The sequence below is a fragment of the Schistocerca americana genome, chromosome 1 (assembly GCF_021461395.2).
Source record: "Schistocerca americana isolate TAMUIC-IGC-003095 chromosome 1, iqSchAmer2.1, whole genome shotgun sequence".
Taxonomy (NCBI): domain Eukaryota; kingdom Metazoa; phylum Arthropoda; class Insecta; order Orthoptera; family Acrididae; genus Schistocerca; species Schistocerca americana.
In genome coordinates, this window is record NC_060119.1 from 315,768,674 (window position 1) to 315,784,343 (window position 15,670).

Below are 15,670 nucleotides of genomic sequence, written 5' to 3' on the forward strand. Positions count from 1 at the left end.
AGAATCTCAAATCCACCAAGACAGAAATTGAAGCTGTTTGTGAAATTGTTTGGACTAGACAAAGTATCAGGGATGGGCATAAAATGGTAATTGGATCCTTTCATCACCCACCAGATTCATCTCCTGATGTAACTGGAAACTTTAGAGAAAGCCTCAGTTCACTTGTACATAAGTTCCCCAATCATACTGTAATCATCAGTGGAGACTTTAATCATCAAGAAAATTACAGTCTTGGTTGTGGTGGTTGTGATAAGACACCTTGTCAAACACTAGTAAATGCCTTTTCTGAAAACTACCGAGAACAGATCATTCAGAACCCAGTCATGTTGGAAATATATTGGATCTAATTGCAACAAATAAACCTGACCTCACCGAGCGAGGTGGCGCAGTGGTTAGCACACTGGACTCGCATTCAGGAGGACGACGGTTCAATCCCGCGTCCGGCCATCCTGATTTAGGTTTTCCGTGATTTCCCTAAATCGCTCCAGGCAAATGCCGGGATGGTTCCTCTGAAAGGGCACGGCCGACTTCCTTCCCTAATCCGATGAGACCGATGACCTCGCTGTTTGGTCTCTTTCCCCACAACCAACCAACCAAACCTGACCTCTTTGAGGATGTCCACATCGAAAATGGTATGCTGTTGCATACCATGTTGCAGTTGTGGTAATATTGATTACCAAAGTACAAAAGATAACTAAAACAAGTAGAAAGATATATATAAGTTCAGCAAACTAGATAAAGGATTGGTAGTGTCATATCTCACAGAGGAATTTGAAACTTTTAGCAGAGGCCAAGAGCATGTAGAGGAACTATGACTGAAATTTAAGATTAATTACCATCCACTAAATATGCAGTAGAACAGTCACTGTCACTGTCAACAAACTTCTAAAGAAACAGAGTACTGCATAATAGGTGTGAAACAAAGTATAGGGCTATAGACAGAGAGGTGCTGAAGGAAATGCGTTTGACTTTCAAGAGAGTTAAAGTGCAGCCTTCAGTGACTATGATAGCAGAGCATTGTTGCATTGTATTTCATAAAACCCACAGAATAAAGGCTGCTTATTTAGTAAATACAGTCGTAGTCAGATTTAAGTTTTAGTTATGCAGTAATTTCCACTCCAGTATGGACGGGCCTGCTCCACACCAGCAATTCCTTCTGTCATCAAGGAATGTAGATTTGATGTGATCTCTTTAGAAGATCAAAACAGGTCATCTAGAAATAAAAATTAACAACTTAAATGAGACTTTGTCTGTGTTTACTAAATAAGATATATTAATAGATAGCTGTTTGCCTGGAACAATGTTCCAAAAATTTTTTTTGTATGTTATGGCTGTTAGTGGCACCAACATTAGTATTCAGCCCCAAGCGAATGAGACAGGAAATAAAATTGAGGGTAGCAAAGCAAAAGCAGAAATGCTTAACTTCATTTTCAGATATTCGTTTACAGAGAAAACCCAGGAGAACTGCCTCAATTTAATACCCGTACCAATGAAAAGATGAGCAAAATAAGTATTAGTGTCAGTGTTGTCGAGAAACAGCTGAAATCATTAGAAATGAACAAAGCTCTAGGGCCTGATTAGAGTCTATACTGAATTTGTGGCTGAGTTAGCCCCTCTTCTAACTATAATCTGTTGTAGATCTCTCTAACAAAAAACTGTGCTCAGTTCTTGGAAAGAAGCACAGATCGCACCTGTCCACAGGGAGGGTAGGAGAAGTGACCCACAAAACTACCCTCTAGTACCCTTGACATTGATTTGTTGTAAAATCTTAAAACATCTTCTGAGCTAAATCATCATGAGGCAAGACCCAGCTCACACTTTTCTCGTATAGATGATGGTGTAAGGTGTATACATTATAACTGGCCATGCTTTCCAACCCGCGTTTTGTGATAATTAAGCCAGTCGGAACTTGAACTCACTTAGTGAGCCGCCGCCTCTGCTACCTGACATGGGACCCTACCAATCATTCCTTACTCCATATGTACTGCAGTGCTGATACATTCACTTCACGTTTGTGAAATGGTGAAACTAGAAATAAAGCAAAATGTACTCTTACCTGCAAATAAGTGGTACCATACACATCCCGTTCGGTAACTACTTTTCAAAATAGTGATCCTTTTTTTTTTTTTTTCAGATAAAATAAGAATTTTGGAAACATTAGAAACATGGTATCTCAGTTCTTAGGAGCAGCCTTTATACCATAGTTCATTTTATTTTATGCCAGTTACTTAAATATTCTTGACCTCTTCAAGTATGATTTAAGTAGTTTGCCAGAACTCTTTACAATGCAAAATCTACTGGTTTATGAAATCTTACTACATTTGCACCTACTAAAACAGCTTTCCTAGCTTCTGGTTATTAGCATTTGCATAATCTTTGAGTTTTGACTACCTTGCTCTCCTAAATTTTAACTACAAAAATCTTTCAAAATATCACATTAATGTATATCAACAAAACATATTATACAAAATACTTCAAGTATGATCACAAAGGCAAATTAACATTAGCTTGACACACTTATTTAGTGAGAAGCGCTATTAGTCACGAGCCAAAATTGTTTCTCCTGGACGACGCGTTTACATTGCTTGATGATTCCAGCCATAATTTGCGAACAGCATCTCTGGTTGCTGACTTGTCGTCAGGCTTGGTTATCAGTGCACTTCATCTAGGGAGGTGTGCTCAGAATTCCCTATGTTCTCATCATCAAGACATCAAGTATGAATACATGAAACAAAGACACAGATTTTAGAGCCAAAGTAATAATAATAAATTACATTTCCCAGACATTAGATTATTTGTTCTAACTAACTCTACTGGTTCTGCCCATGTGGCCTAAATTCAAAAATTTAATTTACTACCACCTTCATGAGTTAGTGACTTCTTTTCAAATAATTATTATGTAATAAACAATTTGAAAGTTACATGACAGCCTATTAATTTGATTAATTCTTGAAAAATTATCATCTTTTTAATTACTTTATTGTTTGCGTAATTGAATCTTTAATAATAACTGTTAACTGTTGGTATTAAATTATTTAGGTTTATATTGTTCGTTTGTCTATACTTCATAAAGGGTCACTATGTTTACCAATGTTGCAGTTGTGACGTATCTCTGTTTACATCATGTGAGCCACATCACATAATCATCTGGCTTGGCTATTTCATAATCTGTCTGTGCTCTGCACACATCGTAGCCTCTCTCCACCTATGCGATCCCTTTAATGTCCTTGCTGATGTCACAATACGCCAGCACACCACGTCCTCTCGAGGTTCAGTCAATCCCTGCCTTTTTTATACAGACACATAAACTGAACATATGTGATTTCAAAATACTTAGAACTACTTTCTCTCTCAACAATTTAATAGAACTATTATTTACAATGCATTTCATGGTCATGTCTGTGTATTTCACAGTGTATATTCATTGTTATCTTACTAGAGAGATATTCTGTCTTATAATAGATATTCAGACACTTCAGAGTGTGGAGGCTTCCCTTCAGTTATCACAGAATCTCTTAACGTCAACTATATTGTATATGCCTCTTACCACACTGTGGGACTCTGGGTGTGCAACTTCCACTACATTAGGATGTGGCATCCTACAATGGTCCTTCAAACATTTCATAAAATTTCTTTATTTCATCTACTATCCCTGAACCAACCTCACTCTGATTCTGATTCACTTTTCTCAGAGAAATACCTTCCTCTTTATCTACTTCCCACTGAAAATACTTGTGCGTTCTTTTTATGTGGTGCTTATCATACACTTTTCCTTTGGGACTACTTCATTTTGTCAAATTTAATTTCTCTCTGAGAACCGTTTACCATTAGGGTCATACTGCCATTTCCTAAACCGATAATTACTTCATGGTCCACCAAACAAATCTGTCCCTATTATTGACTCAGTACAAAGATTTGAGACCACCATAGCACTAACCTCCGATAAAATTCCTTGAACGTTTATCTCTAATAACACTTGATTCTTTATTTTCTGAAATTCTCCTCCTCCTGCACCTATAACTGTAACTCATTGTAACGGCAATACTGGTACCTCACTTCTACCTCTTATTTGGTCATAAAGCACCTCTGCTACAGCACATAATTCGCTTCCTGTATCAGTAACAGCAATTGCATTAATTCCATTAATTTCCAGATTACAACTGGTTGGTATTCCTCTTTCCTATGTATTTCATCTTCTTCAAAAAGAACTTCTCCATTACCCCCAAGACTTTCCCGTATGAACCTCTTCATAGTTAGTGCCATATTACTTATATGAGCTTGTGTTCGGACCACTCGCAAACTGCTCTCTAGTTTTCCCTTTGCTGGAGTCGCCTTTCTTAGTTTCTGTCTGCCCTGTCATCATTGTGTCTTGTTTTTCCCTTGATATTGCCTGTTACTGTGATTGGTTCCACCCTCCTCTACCATGTCTGTTAAAGCCATTGCCATGCTTCTCTTTTCCTCTCATTATATTTTCTGTTACGTTCCCTATGCCCATTATAGTTTCTGTTTTGTTCCTCCAATTACCACTTTCTCTCAATCTCCAATTTACTCCTCCTTAGCCATTACTGGATCTTTTCTCCCATGAAATTGCATCTAGGTGGTCTAAAGTTTGTAAAATATCTTGTTATCTTTTTTGATATCCCTATTAATTTTTCCTGAACACTGACTGGTAATTTGACCAAAACTACAGCAATAAAGTCTTCTCACTAAGTGGGTTATTTAAACACAAGGTCTTCTCGCAGAAGCTTTGAAAATAATCTTTATACCTATTGTACCCAATGCCTAAGAAATTTCTCCCCTGGAAGATGCAGTTTCTAACATTGCGTAGAGTTCTGTTAGCTTAGTATGTGTCTAAGAATTTTTTTAATAAATTCATTATACATTTGACATGATTCACCAGCTCTCGTTCCCCATAAAAATTCGTCTCCTTCCATTCCACTTTTAATACATCCTATTTTCCTCCTCTCATCCCAGTCTTCTGGTTTCTCGAAAGCTTTAGGATGAAGTTTCCCTTTTGGCGAAAAATTATGTAAAGTTTGAACTTTTAAATAGTGGTCTTCATTTGTATTGTTTACACTATTATTTACAGCAATAATGTCTTTTAATTGTGAACCTAATTTCTTTTCAATCCTTCCCTCAAAGATATCAGTGCCTCTGTTAGTAAAATCACTGACCTCTTTCTGAATACTAGCTACATTTGTGAATATATCTTTAATATTTGTTTCTACTGAAGATATTGTATTAGATAAAGCTGTTTCTGTTTCATCTACTTTTTTATTTACATTGGAGATTGACACATATAATTTTTCAATGTCCTTACCAAAATTGTGATGTTGTTGTTGTTGTTGTTGTGGTCTTCAGTCCTGAGACTGGTTTGATGCAGCTCTCCATGCTACTCTATCCTGTGCAAGCTTCTTCATCTCCCAGTACCTACTGCAGCCTACATCCTTCTGAATCTGCTTAGTGTATTCATCTCTTGGTCTCCCTCTACGATTTTTACCCTCCACGCTGCCCTCCAATACTAAATTGGTGATCCCTTGATGCCTCAGAACATGTCCTAACAACCGATCCCTTCTTCTAGTCAAGTTGTGCCACAAACTCTTCTTCTTCCCAATTCTATTCAATACCTTCTCATTAGTTATGTGATCTACCCATCTAATCTTCAGCATTCTTCTGTAGCACCACATTTCGAAAGCTTCTATTCTCTTCTTGTCTAAACTATTTATTGTCCATGTTTCACTTCCATACGTGGCTACACTCCATACAAATACTTTCAGAAATGACTTCCTCACGCTTAAATCAATACTCGATGTTAACAAATTTCTCTTCTTCAGAAACGCTTTCCTTGCCATTGCCAGTCTACATTTTATATCCTATCTTCTTTGACCATCATCAGTTATATTGCTCCCCAAATAGCAAAACTCCTTTACTACTTTAAGTGTCTCTTTTTCCTTATCTAATTCCCTCAGCATCATCTGACTTAATTCGACTACATTCCATTATCCTCGTTTTGCTTTTGTTGATGTTCATCTTATACCCTCCTTTCAAGACACTGTCCATTCCGTTCAACTGCTCTTCCAAGTCCTTTGCTGTCTCTGACAGAATTACAATGTCATCAGTGAACCTCAAAGTTTTAATTTCTTCTCCATGGATTTTAATACCTAGTCCGAACTTTTCTTTTGTTTCCTTTACTGCTTGCTCAATATACAGAGTGAATAGCATCGGGGAGAGGCTACAACCCTGTCTCACTCCCTTCCTAACCACTGCTTCCCTTTCATGTCCCTCGACTCTCATAACTGCCATCTGCTTTCTGTACAAATTGTAAATAGCCTTTCGCTCCTTGTATTTTACCCCTGCCACCTTTCGAATTTGAAAGAGAGTATTCCAGTCAACATTGTCAAAAGCTTTCTCTAAGTCTACAAATGCTAGAAACGTAGGTTTGCATTTCCTTAATCTTTCTTCTAAGATAAGTCGTAGGGTCAGTATTGCCTCACATGTTCCAACATTTCTACGGAATCCAAACTGATCTTCCCTGAGGTCGGCTTCTACCAGTTTTTCCATTTGTCTGTAAAGAATTCACATTAGTATTTTGCAGCTGTGACTTATTAAACTGATAGTTCGGTAATTTTCATATCTGTCAACACCTGCTTTCTTTGGGATTTGAATTATTATATTCTTCTTGAAGTCTGAGGGAATTTCGCCAGTCTCATACATCTTGCTCACCAGATAGTAGAGTTTTGCCAGGGCTAGCTCTCCCAAGGCTGTCACTAGTTCTAATGGAATGTTGTCTACTCCCGGGGCCTTGTTTTGACTTAGGTCTTTCAGTGCTCTGTCAAACTCTTCACGCAGTATCGTATCTCCCATTTCATCTGCATCTTCGTCCATTTCCATAATATTGTCCTCAAGAACATCGCCCCTGTATAGACCCTCTATATACTCCTTCCATCTTTCTGCTTTCCTTTCTTTGCTTAAAACTGGGTTTCCATATGAGCTCTTGATATTCATGCAAGTGGTTCTCTTTTCTCCAAAGGTCTCTTTAATTTTCCTGTAGGCAGTATCTATCTTACCCCTTGTGAGATAATCCTCTACATCCTTATATTTGTCCTCTAACCATCCCTGCTTAGCCATTTTGCACTTCCCGTCAATCTCATTTTTGAGATGTTTGTATTCCTTTTTGCCTGCTTCACTTGCTGCATTTTTGTATTTTCTCCTTTCATCAATTAAATTCAGTATCTCTTCTGTTACCCAAGGATTTCTACTAGCCCTCGTCTTTTTACCTACTTGATCCTCTGCTGTCTTCACTATTTCATTCCTCAAAGCTACCCATTCTTCTTCTACTGTATTTCTTTCCCCCATTCCTGTCAATTGTTCCCTTATGCTCTCCCTGAAACTCTGTACAACCTCTGGTTTAGTCAGTTTATCCAGGTCCCATCTCCTAAAATTCCCACCTTTTTACAGTTTCTTCAGTTTTAATCTACAGTTCATAACCAATAGATTGTGGTCAGAGTTCACATCTGCCCCTGGAAATGTCTTAAAATTTAAAACCTGGTTCCTAAATCTCTGTCTTACCATTATATAATCTGTCTGAAACCTTCTAGTATCTCCAGGGTTCTTCCATGTATACAACCTTCTTTCATGATTCTTGAACCAAGTGTTAGCTATGATTAAGTTATGCTCTGTGCAAAATTCTACCAGGCGGCTTCCTCTTTCATTCCTTATTCCCATTCCATATTCACCTACTACGTTTCCTTCTCTTTCTTTTCCTACTGTCGAATTCCAGTCACCCATGACTATTAAATTTTTGTCTCCCTTCACTATCTGAATAATTTCTTTTATCTCATCATACATTTCATCAATTTCTTCATCATCCGCAGAGCTAGTTGGCATATAAACTTGTACTACTGTAGTAGGCGTGGGCTTCGTGTCTATCTTGGCCACAATAATGCGTTAACTATGCTGTTTGTAGTAGCTTACCCGCACTCCTATTTTGTTATTCATTATTAAACCTACTCCTGCATTACCCCTATTTGATTTTGTATTTATAACCCTGTATTCACCTGACCAAAAGTCTTGTTCCTCCTGCCACCAAACTTCACTAATTCCCACTATATCTAACTTTAACCTATCCATTTCCCTTTTTAAATTTTCTAACCTACCTGCCTGATTAAGGGATCTGAAATTCCACGCTCCGATCCGTAGAACGCCAGTTTTCTTTCTCCTGATAACGACGTCCTCCTGAGTAGTCTCCGCCCGGAGATCCGAATGGGGGACTATTTTACCTCCGGAACATTTTACCCAAGAGGACGCTATCATCATTTAATCATAAAATTTTAACATTATGTCATAATTCTTTAATAAATTTACTGTGATTTATTACGGTTACTTCCCCAGTGGTGACTCTCTTTCTCTAAATTTTGAGCAACTGCCCACTGTTCCTTCATAACATTCTCCGTTTTTTTCATCTGTCACTTTGAAATGTTGGTTAGTATTCCTATTATCCAACCTATCAGCTGAGTTCTTGCTAATTTCTTTCATAATTTTTATCAACTGTTCTGTAGTAGCTCTAGCACTTTCCTGCATATTCTGTTATTAGTAGCTTCGAGTTTTTGGTTATTTTCTTCTAATTTCTTGTTAGTTACTCTAGAAGTTTCTTCTGTTTTGTTGTTAGTCATTTTCAGTTCTGTTATTTAGTTTCCCTTGCACTTTCCTCTAGTTGTAAAACATAGCTGAAAACATGGTTTCACTTTCAGTCATCATTCTTTCCTTAGCCACTGTGTGAGTGTCTGAGTCTGCAGCATTTTCTGTGGTATCTAAAGTCTTTAATGGGACTTCCTGCCCCTTGTTACTTACAATATCATTCATCGTGACAACAGGGCCTTCTTTTGATTTTACAAGTGGAAATACATCATGCTTCTCTGACAAGTAAGAGGTCTCCTGTGCCATATTCTTGATAATATTTGGTTTGCTCATTTTACTTTTAGTTGTCATGCCACTTCTAAGTAACATTAATTACATACAGCACTGTTCTGTCAGTTTAACTTACTTTGAAAATTGTATATTTTAGTGGGTGCAGTAATATTCTGCTTCCTCATTGTGCATCAAACTCCATGCCTCAGCTAGAGTGCTTCCAGTGCACCACTTCTCTACTGGCTGTGCTGAGTTGCTATCCATGCAGTGCCATTGCATCCCATTGTTTCCTCTGATTACGCAGCTTGTTTTGCCACGTAGGACATCACTGTCTTCTTTCTTCTGCTATGATCTCTTCTTGACCATCGTCCACTATTCTTCACTAGCAGGATATTTTTATTCCAGTGATGCGAAATGTATTTATCACTATGCAAAACTTATCACTTTATGTGACACACTTCGTGCAGTGCCAACTCGCACAGTTGTAATGTTACACATTCCAATCAGTTCTAATGATTATTGTTCACTTAAGGAAAGGCAAACCTACGTTTCCAGCATTTGTAGACTTAGAAAAAGCTTTTGACCATGTTGACTGGAATACTCTCTTTCAAATTCTGAAGTTGGCAGGTGTAAAATACAGGGAGCAAAACGCTATTTACAATTTGTACAGAATCCAGAAGGCAGTTACAAGAGTCGAGGGGCATGAAAGGGAAGCAGTGGTTGAGGAGGGAGTGAGACAGGTTTGTAGCCTATCCTGATGTTATTCAGTCTGTGTATTGAGCAATCAGTAAAGGAAAAAAAAAGAAAAATTGAAATTAAAATCCATGGGGAAGAAATAAAAACTTCGAGGTTTGCCGATAACATTGTAATTTTGTCAGAGACAGCAAAGCAGCTGGACGGAATGGACAGTGTCTTGAAAGGAGGGAAGTAGTAGATGAGTTTTGCTATTTGGGGAGCAAAATAATAATGATGGTTGAAGTAGAGAGGATATAAAAAGTAGACTGGCTATGTCAAGGAAAATATTTCTGAAGAAGAGAAATTTGTAAACATAGAGTATAGATTTAAGTGTCAGGAAGTCTCTTCTGGGAGTATTTGTATGAAGTGTAGCCATTTATGGAAGTGAAACATGAACGATAAACAGTGTAAACAAGAAGAGAATAGAAGCTTTCAAAATGTGGTGCTACAGAAGAATGCTGAAGATTAGGTGGGTAGATCATGTAATTAATGAGTAAGTACTGAATAGAATTGGGGAGAGGAGGAATTTCTGGCACAATATGACTAGAAGAAGAGAGCTGTTGGTAGGACTTGTGCTGAGGCGTCAAAGGATCACCAACTTAGTATTGGAGGGAAGCGTGGAGGATAAAAATCGTAGAGGCAGACCAAGAGATGAATACAGTAAGCAGATTCAGAAGATGTACATTGCAATAATTATTTGGAGATGAAGAGGCTTGCACAGGATAGAGTAGCATGGAGAGCTGCATCAAACCAGTCTATGGACTGGAAACCACAACAACAGATGTAGATGTAGATTGACGTGGGGTTGGCTGGCTACTACTCCTCAAAGAAATGAAACTTTCCATGTGAATATAGGTATGTCATTGTTTTAATTGGTATGTCCACCAGAATGCAAAATAATAAGTTCTCAAAAGCCAAAATTGTACTAACAGCTATTATGAGTAGTCATTTTTTAAGAGCTCCATTATGAAATGGGATCTTAAAGGGGGGGGGGGGGGGGGGGGTGAGATTGATTGTCCTTGGAAAACAATGAATTACTGTCTTAATTTGCTACTTCATAGTCACATTTGTTTTCCAGTGGAAACATATCCTCAATGATGGCACATAGAAAAAGGATAAATTAGAAGCCCTTGAAAGTGAAGAGGTTAAGCTGAAAGACACTCTCCTTCCAAATTGTTTCAAAAATTGTAAAAGAGAGGCAGGGTCAAGATGGTACACAAGATACAGTTTGTTTCCGCATATTGCATCTACACAGACAAATCATACCAAATATTTGGGAATAGGTCAAATCTGCGCAGGCAGATTATAGCATGTGGACCAGAAATCACCACAAATCTGGCCTAAAAAAGTGTATGTTAGTTCAGTCTAATGTTTACCATCTTTCTATCTACATTTAATTCTTAAAAGGCTGATACATGTCTTTGATCAAGGGAGTTGATCGAATTTATAGAAATACAAGGCATATTCAAAAAGTAAGTGTACTAGAGTTTTACATTTTTTTAGAAAAAGTATATTTGAAAACAAAATACAGGATATTGTTGATACACGTGTTGACTATTTTTCCACATAATCACCGTCCTGTTCAACACATATAGTGAGCCATGGCACAAGCTTCTTTATGCCCTCCTTCAAGAGCTCCTTCCCCAATTCGGAACCTCTTTCTGCATCTGCTTGTCAGTTGAAAATTGAATTAGTCATATGTACTTCCAGGGAGGTGGAAAGATAATGTGAAGCCACCAAGTCAGGAGAATACAGGAGGTGTTTCAAAACATCTCAACCAAATGAGTCCAACAGCATTATGGTAGCTAAAGGCTGTATGAAGATGAGTGTTGTCTTATAACAGGCACACCCCTCTCATCAGCATTCTCTTCCTTTTGCTTTGGATGCTCCTTAGGAATATTTTTAGAGTCTCACAATATAGTTAAGCATTGATAGTTCATCCGAGGCAGAAATTCAACCAAATTATGATTTTTGTAACGAAAATTGTGGTTTTGAATTTTTTGGCCGACAGGAAAATGCTGTACATCACTGTGATGATTCTTTTCTTGTCAGGCATGTAATAAGCCACCAACATTTCATCTCCAGCCACAGTAGAGCTCAGAAAGTCCTCATCTTCCAATTGAAGTCGCTCAAGGACGTGCAGGTGCTATTGACCATATTTTTCCCGTGCTGCTCTGTTAGCTGTTTTGGGACGCATCTTGCACTAGCATCCCAGTGTTGCTGTGAGTGTCTCCTATAAGAGAGTTCTGGAGAGTTGTGGAAACATGTTAGAAATTTTCATCCACTGTCAGTCAGCAGTCTTCACTAGCAGTTTCCCCAGTTTTTTGCACCAACTCATCAGCAGCCTTCACAGCAGCTTCCTCAATGTTTTGCACCAACTCATCAGTCAACATGGAAGTTCTTCCACTTCCCTGTTCATCATTAATATTTGTCCTGCTGCCTCTAAACTCCCTACACTACTTAAACACACTTGTTCTGTTCATAACACCTGTGCTGCAACTCATTATGTTTCATGAAAATATTTCTGTAGGTGTTATTCCTTCTGCAAGTAGGAAGTTGATCACAGCACATAACTCGCACTTTGCAGGATTTCTTACTAACATCTTTCATGCATCTGGACACTACAACATGAGTTTACACACCATTGTGTTCTTGCAATGCTAGCTCTGGTCAGGGGATTGCCCCTCGCCCCCCTTTCCTCTACCAGTCAGTATTGCCAACTCTCAAAAACAAAAAAAACGTATCCTGTTATGGTCACAGTACACTTATTTTCTAAACATGCTTCATATGAAGGAATCGCACATGTTCATGTATGTAAAGAGCAAGGAATATAGCTGTCAGGATAAGAAGGCAGTTCTTCAATAGACAAAATGAGAGCAGTTGACTCTTTAGCAAACAGGCATCAGTAATAAAAAAAACATTTTGTACTGTTTGTCACAAAGAGTTAAGCAAAGTAGCTAAATCTGTAACTTTGCAAGTGATTAGTATTTAATTCAGCAGTGGCTTTGGAGAGGCTAGATTGGACTGTGTAAAAAATTGAGACCCTGTACGGACGCTGATGACCACACAGTTGAGCGCCCCACAAACCAATCATCATCATCATCATCATCATCATCACTGGCTTTGGACAGTGCAATGGAAAATTCCAAATCCTTACAACTTTTTCCAGTTGCCATGAATTATAACATCATTGTCAACGTCTCATGAGTTGAGATTGCTTTTCTCATTTTAGTATTACACCATATTATGTGAGGAGTTACAAGCTTTAATAAATAATTGTATATTTCCATGTCTGTTCACAAGTAATTTCACCAGTCTTTGAGTTCACTGGGTAAATCACAAAGTAAATTAATGCAGGAAAACTTGCTTTTTATAAAAAGCCTTTGTATTGACCATTTGGACCATTCTTCACATGTCTGACTTCCCGCACCCTACCATCTCCCACTCCCACAACGACAGTCAAGGTACGAGTGCTGACCGTAGAAAAAAACTGTCCTTTACAAGTTGTTGTCTGTCCCGAGTTGAGTATAAAATACACTTTGCAAGAGAATAGTCATATGCTGCTTAAAGTTCTTTCCCATACCAACAGCTGGCTGGCCAGCAGTAGATTGAAGCTGTATCATTTGCACATACAAGATATGAGATAGTTTATTATATGCCCAATATCTGTGCAACAAAATCATAGCATGTAGTTGTGGACCATCGTTTAGCCTTTATAAATTAATACTTGGAAGAAACTGAACGGATGTATCTGCGACTGCTAGTGTTTAGTATATTGAGCTTAACACTGCCCATGTTGATGATTCATTACACAAACTCATTGGTTGAGAATTGTAGCAAGTGAAAATCACTCTTCAGTAACTAGGGTAACCACTCACTGAAAAAGTATTTTAAAAAATTAATTAAAGTTAATGTAACACAATTACCATCAGTCTTGAATTAGCCGTTTATGTAGTGAAGAATCAGAATGATCTGCAAGAAATGAATACCCAGTATCATAGTTTGCACAAACTACAGATACTGTCCAGAATTGATTTAGATATATGAAGTGACTAAGTGCATCTTGAAGTGTAGTTGGTAGCTTCGAGAATACACCATGTAGCAAGATAGAAGGATACCACTTCAGATTGCTAGATTTGTTCAGGTGTGGTTTGAAAATCAGAGATGAACATTCACAGGTGCCTTATTTCAGCCAATTAACTGCCTTGAATATCATGTGGTCTGTGTGCTTGTAAGTGCAGCAATACATAACAAATGTTTTGGTATTCTTCGAAGCCATTCGTAGATTGTATCCACTTATGGGGAAAGATACTGTTATAGGAAATATTGAAAGTAATTTCAAGGAACTGAACCTAAAAAGGTGCTAACCTAGGATTGTGGTCTCCCCAGAATAAGAAGGAAAGAGAAAGGTGGGAAGCAGAATACTTCAGAATCTTTATGATGAAGAGGAGCTACCCACAGTGTAAAAGAGGAGGAGGATTTTGACACAGGGGACACAGATAATCCAGTGATATAGCCAGAATTTTACATTATGTACTAACTGAGAAAGATATGTTTTGTGCTTGGAAATGTAGCAGAAGCTACAGAAACCAAAAGACAATTTTATTTAATGTCCAGTATGTGTAAAACAGACACCTAGAAAATTATTTTTATGCATGATAGAAAACTGCACCAGTCTATAAATATAAATTCATAATTAAAATAATATATTGTAATCTCTCTCTCTCTCTCTCTCTCTCTCTCTCTCTCTCTCTCTCTCTCTCTCTCTCTCTCTCTCTGCACCAAAAACCTCTACACTCTGATAAGTTCTCATCCTCGTTGGCTTACCATCTTGGAGCTGATCATTGATTCAGTTTGCATGTATTGTGTGTGCGTATGTGCATGTGCGCGTGCCTGCGCGCATACGCGCGAGAGAAAGAGAGAGAGGGGGGGGGAGGGAAGTTGCATTTTTGTTAATGCCATAGATTTTGTGTTAGAGTTTTTCATTGATGCTTTACAGAAGAGTTTAATATTTATTAATGAAAACACATGCTCCGGGAGTTCTATTATATAAATAAAAACGTCAGAAAATTCACGTGATATTTTTTCCACAAAAGAGAGATTTAAACATCTTTAAATGATATAATTGAGAATGCATTTTGAGAAATTACTTACACTTCCATCTGTTTGGTTGAAAACTTAGTTCCTGTATCGTAAAAGAGTAAGCTGTAGACACTTATGTATGTTGGTATTTAGTGCTGTGTTACAACCTGGAAGAATTATATTTAGGAATACATCTAGACCACCAAATTCATTTGTTGAGTACTCTCGTGGTCTAAAAGACAATTATCACACCCAGATGTTAGCGAAACAGATATTATTTGAACAGTGTGTCTTTTGTTGATCTTCTTTTGTAGGAAACGAAAACGGGCAGTCATTAGTGATGAAAGCGGCTCTGATGCAGAAATAAAGAAAAAACCAAAAAAGAAAATAGCAACAGTAGCCTCTGGGAGTGATGCAAGTGATGCAGAAGGTGAAAGAAGAAAAGCAGCAAGTGAAGGAGATGATAGTGATGCAGAACCAGGAGGTATAACTGAAGATGACAGAAATAATATATTTGCCATGTTTGTACTTGACTTCTTTTCTTCTTCTTCTTCTTCTTCTTGTTAATGGTGTCAATCAGTATGGTAGTTTGAATGCTACAAAACCATACTTACAAGACCCAGATGACATTGCATTCAATAGTGTCACAGAAACCTTCCTATATTTTGATGGAGGGGAAGGGGTCCGGTGTTAACTGTTGTGGTGAAACACGGGGTACCAAGTTACTAGTTGCCAAGCAATAATCTTAAGCACTGCAGCTTGACAACAGATTGGGAGCATTGATTAATATGCCTAGCGTAAAATATTGTTCTTCTAAGTTTCTTCTTGCTCAGGTGACCTAAAGATCATTTTCAAAAGTTTGAGGTGGAGTGTAGGAGAGTGCTTGAATGGCTGCATGATTAGTTCTGTAGTGAGAGAGAGAGAGCGAGAGAGAGAGAGAGAGAAA

The 15,670-nt window shown here is 37.9% G+C and overlaps 1 protein-coding gene across 1 annotated transcript in view; it reads left to right on the plus strand.

Annotated features, from left to right (window-relative positions):
• Positions 1-15,670, plus strand: part of LOC124596764 (another transcription unit protein) — a 57,639-nt gene that overhangs the window by 14,468 nt on the left and 27,501 nt on the right. Inside the window, exon 4 of the mRNA XM_047135894.1 lies at positions 15,039-15,208. Within this exon, the coding sequence (XP_046991850.1) occupies positions 15,039-15,208 (170 nt within the window). The remainder of the gene's footprint in view (positions 1-15,038; positions 15,209-15,670) is intronic.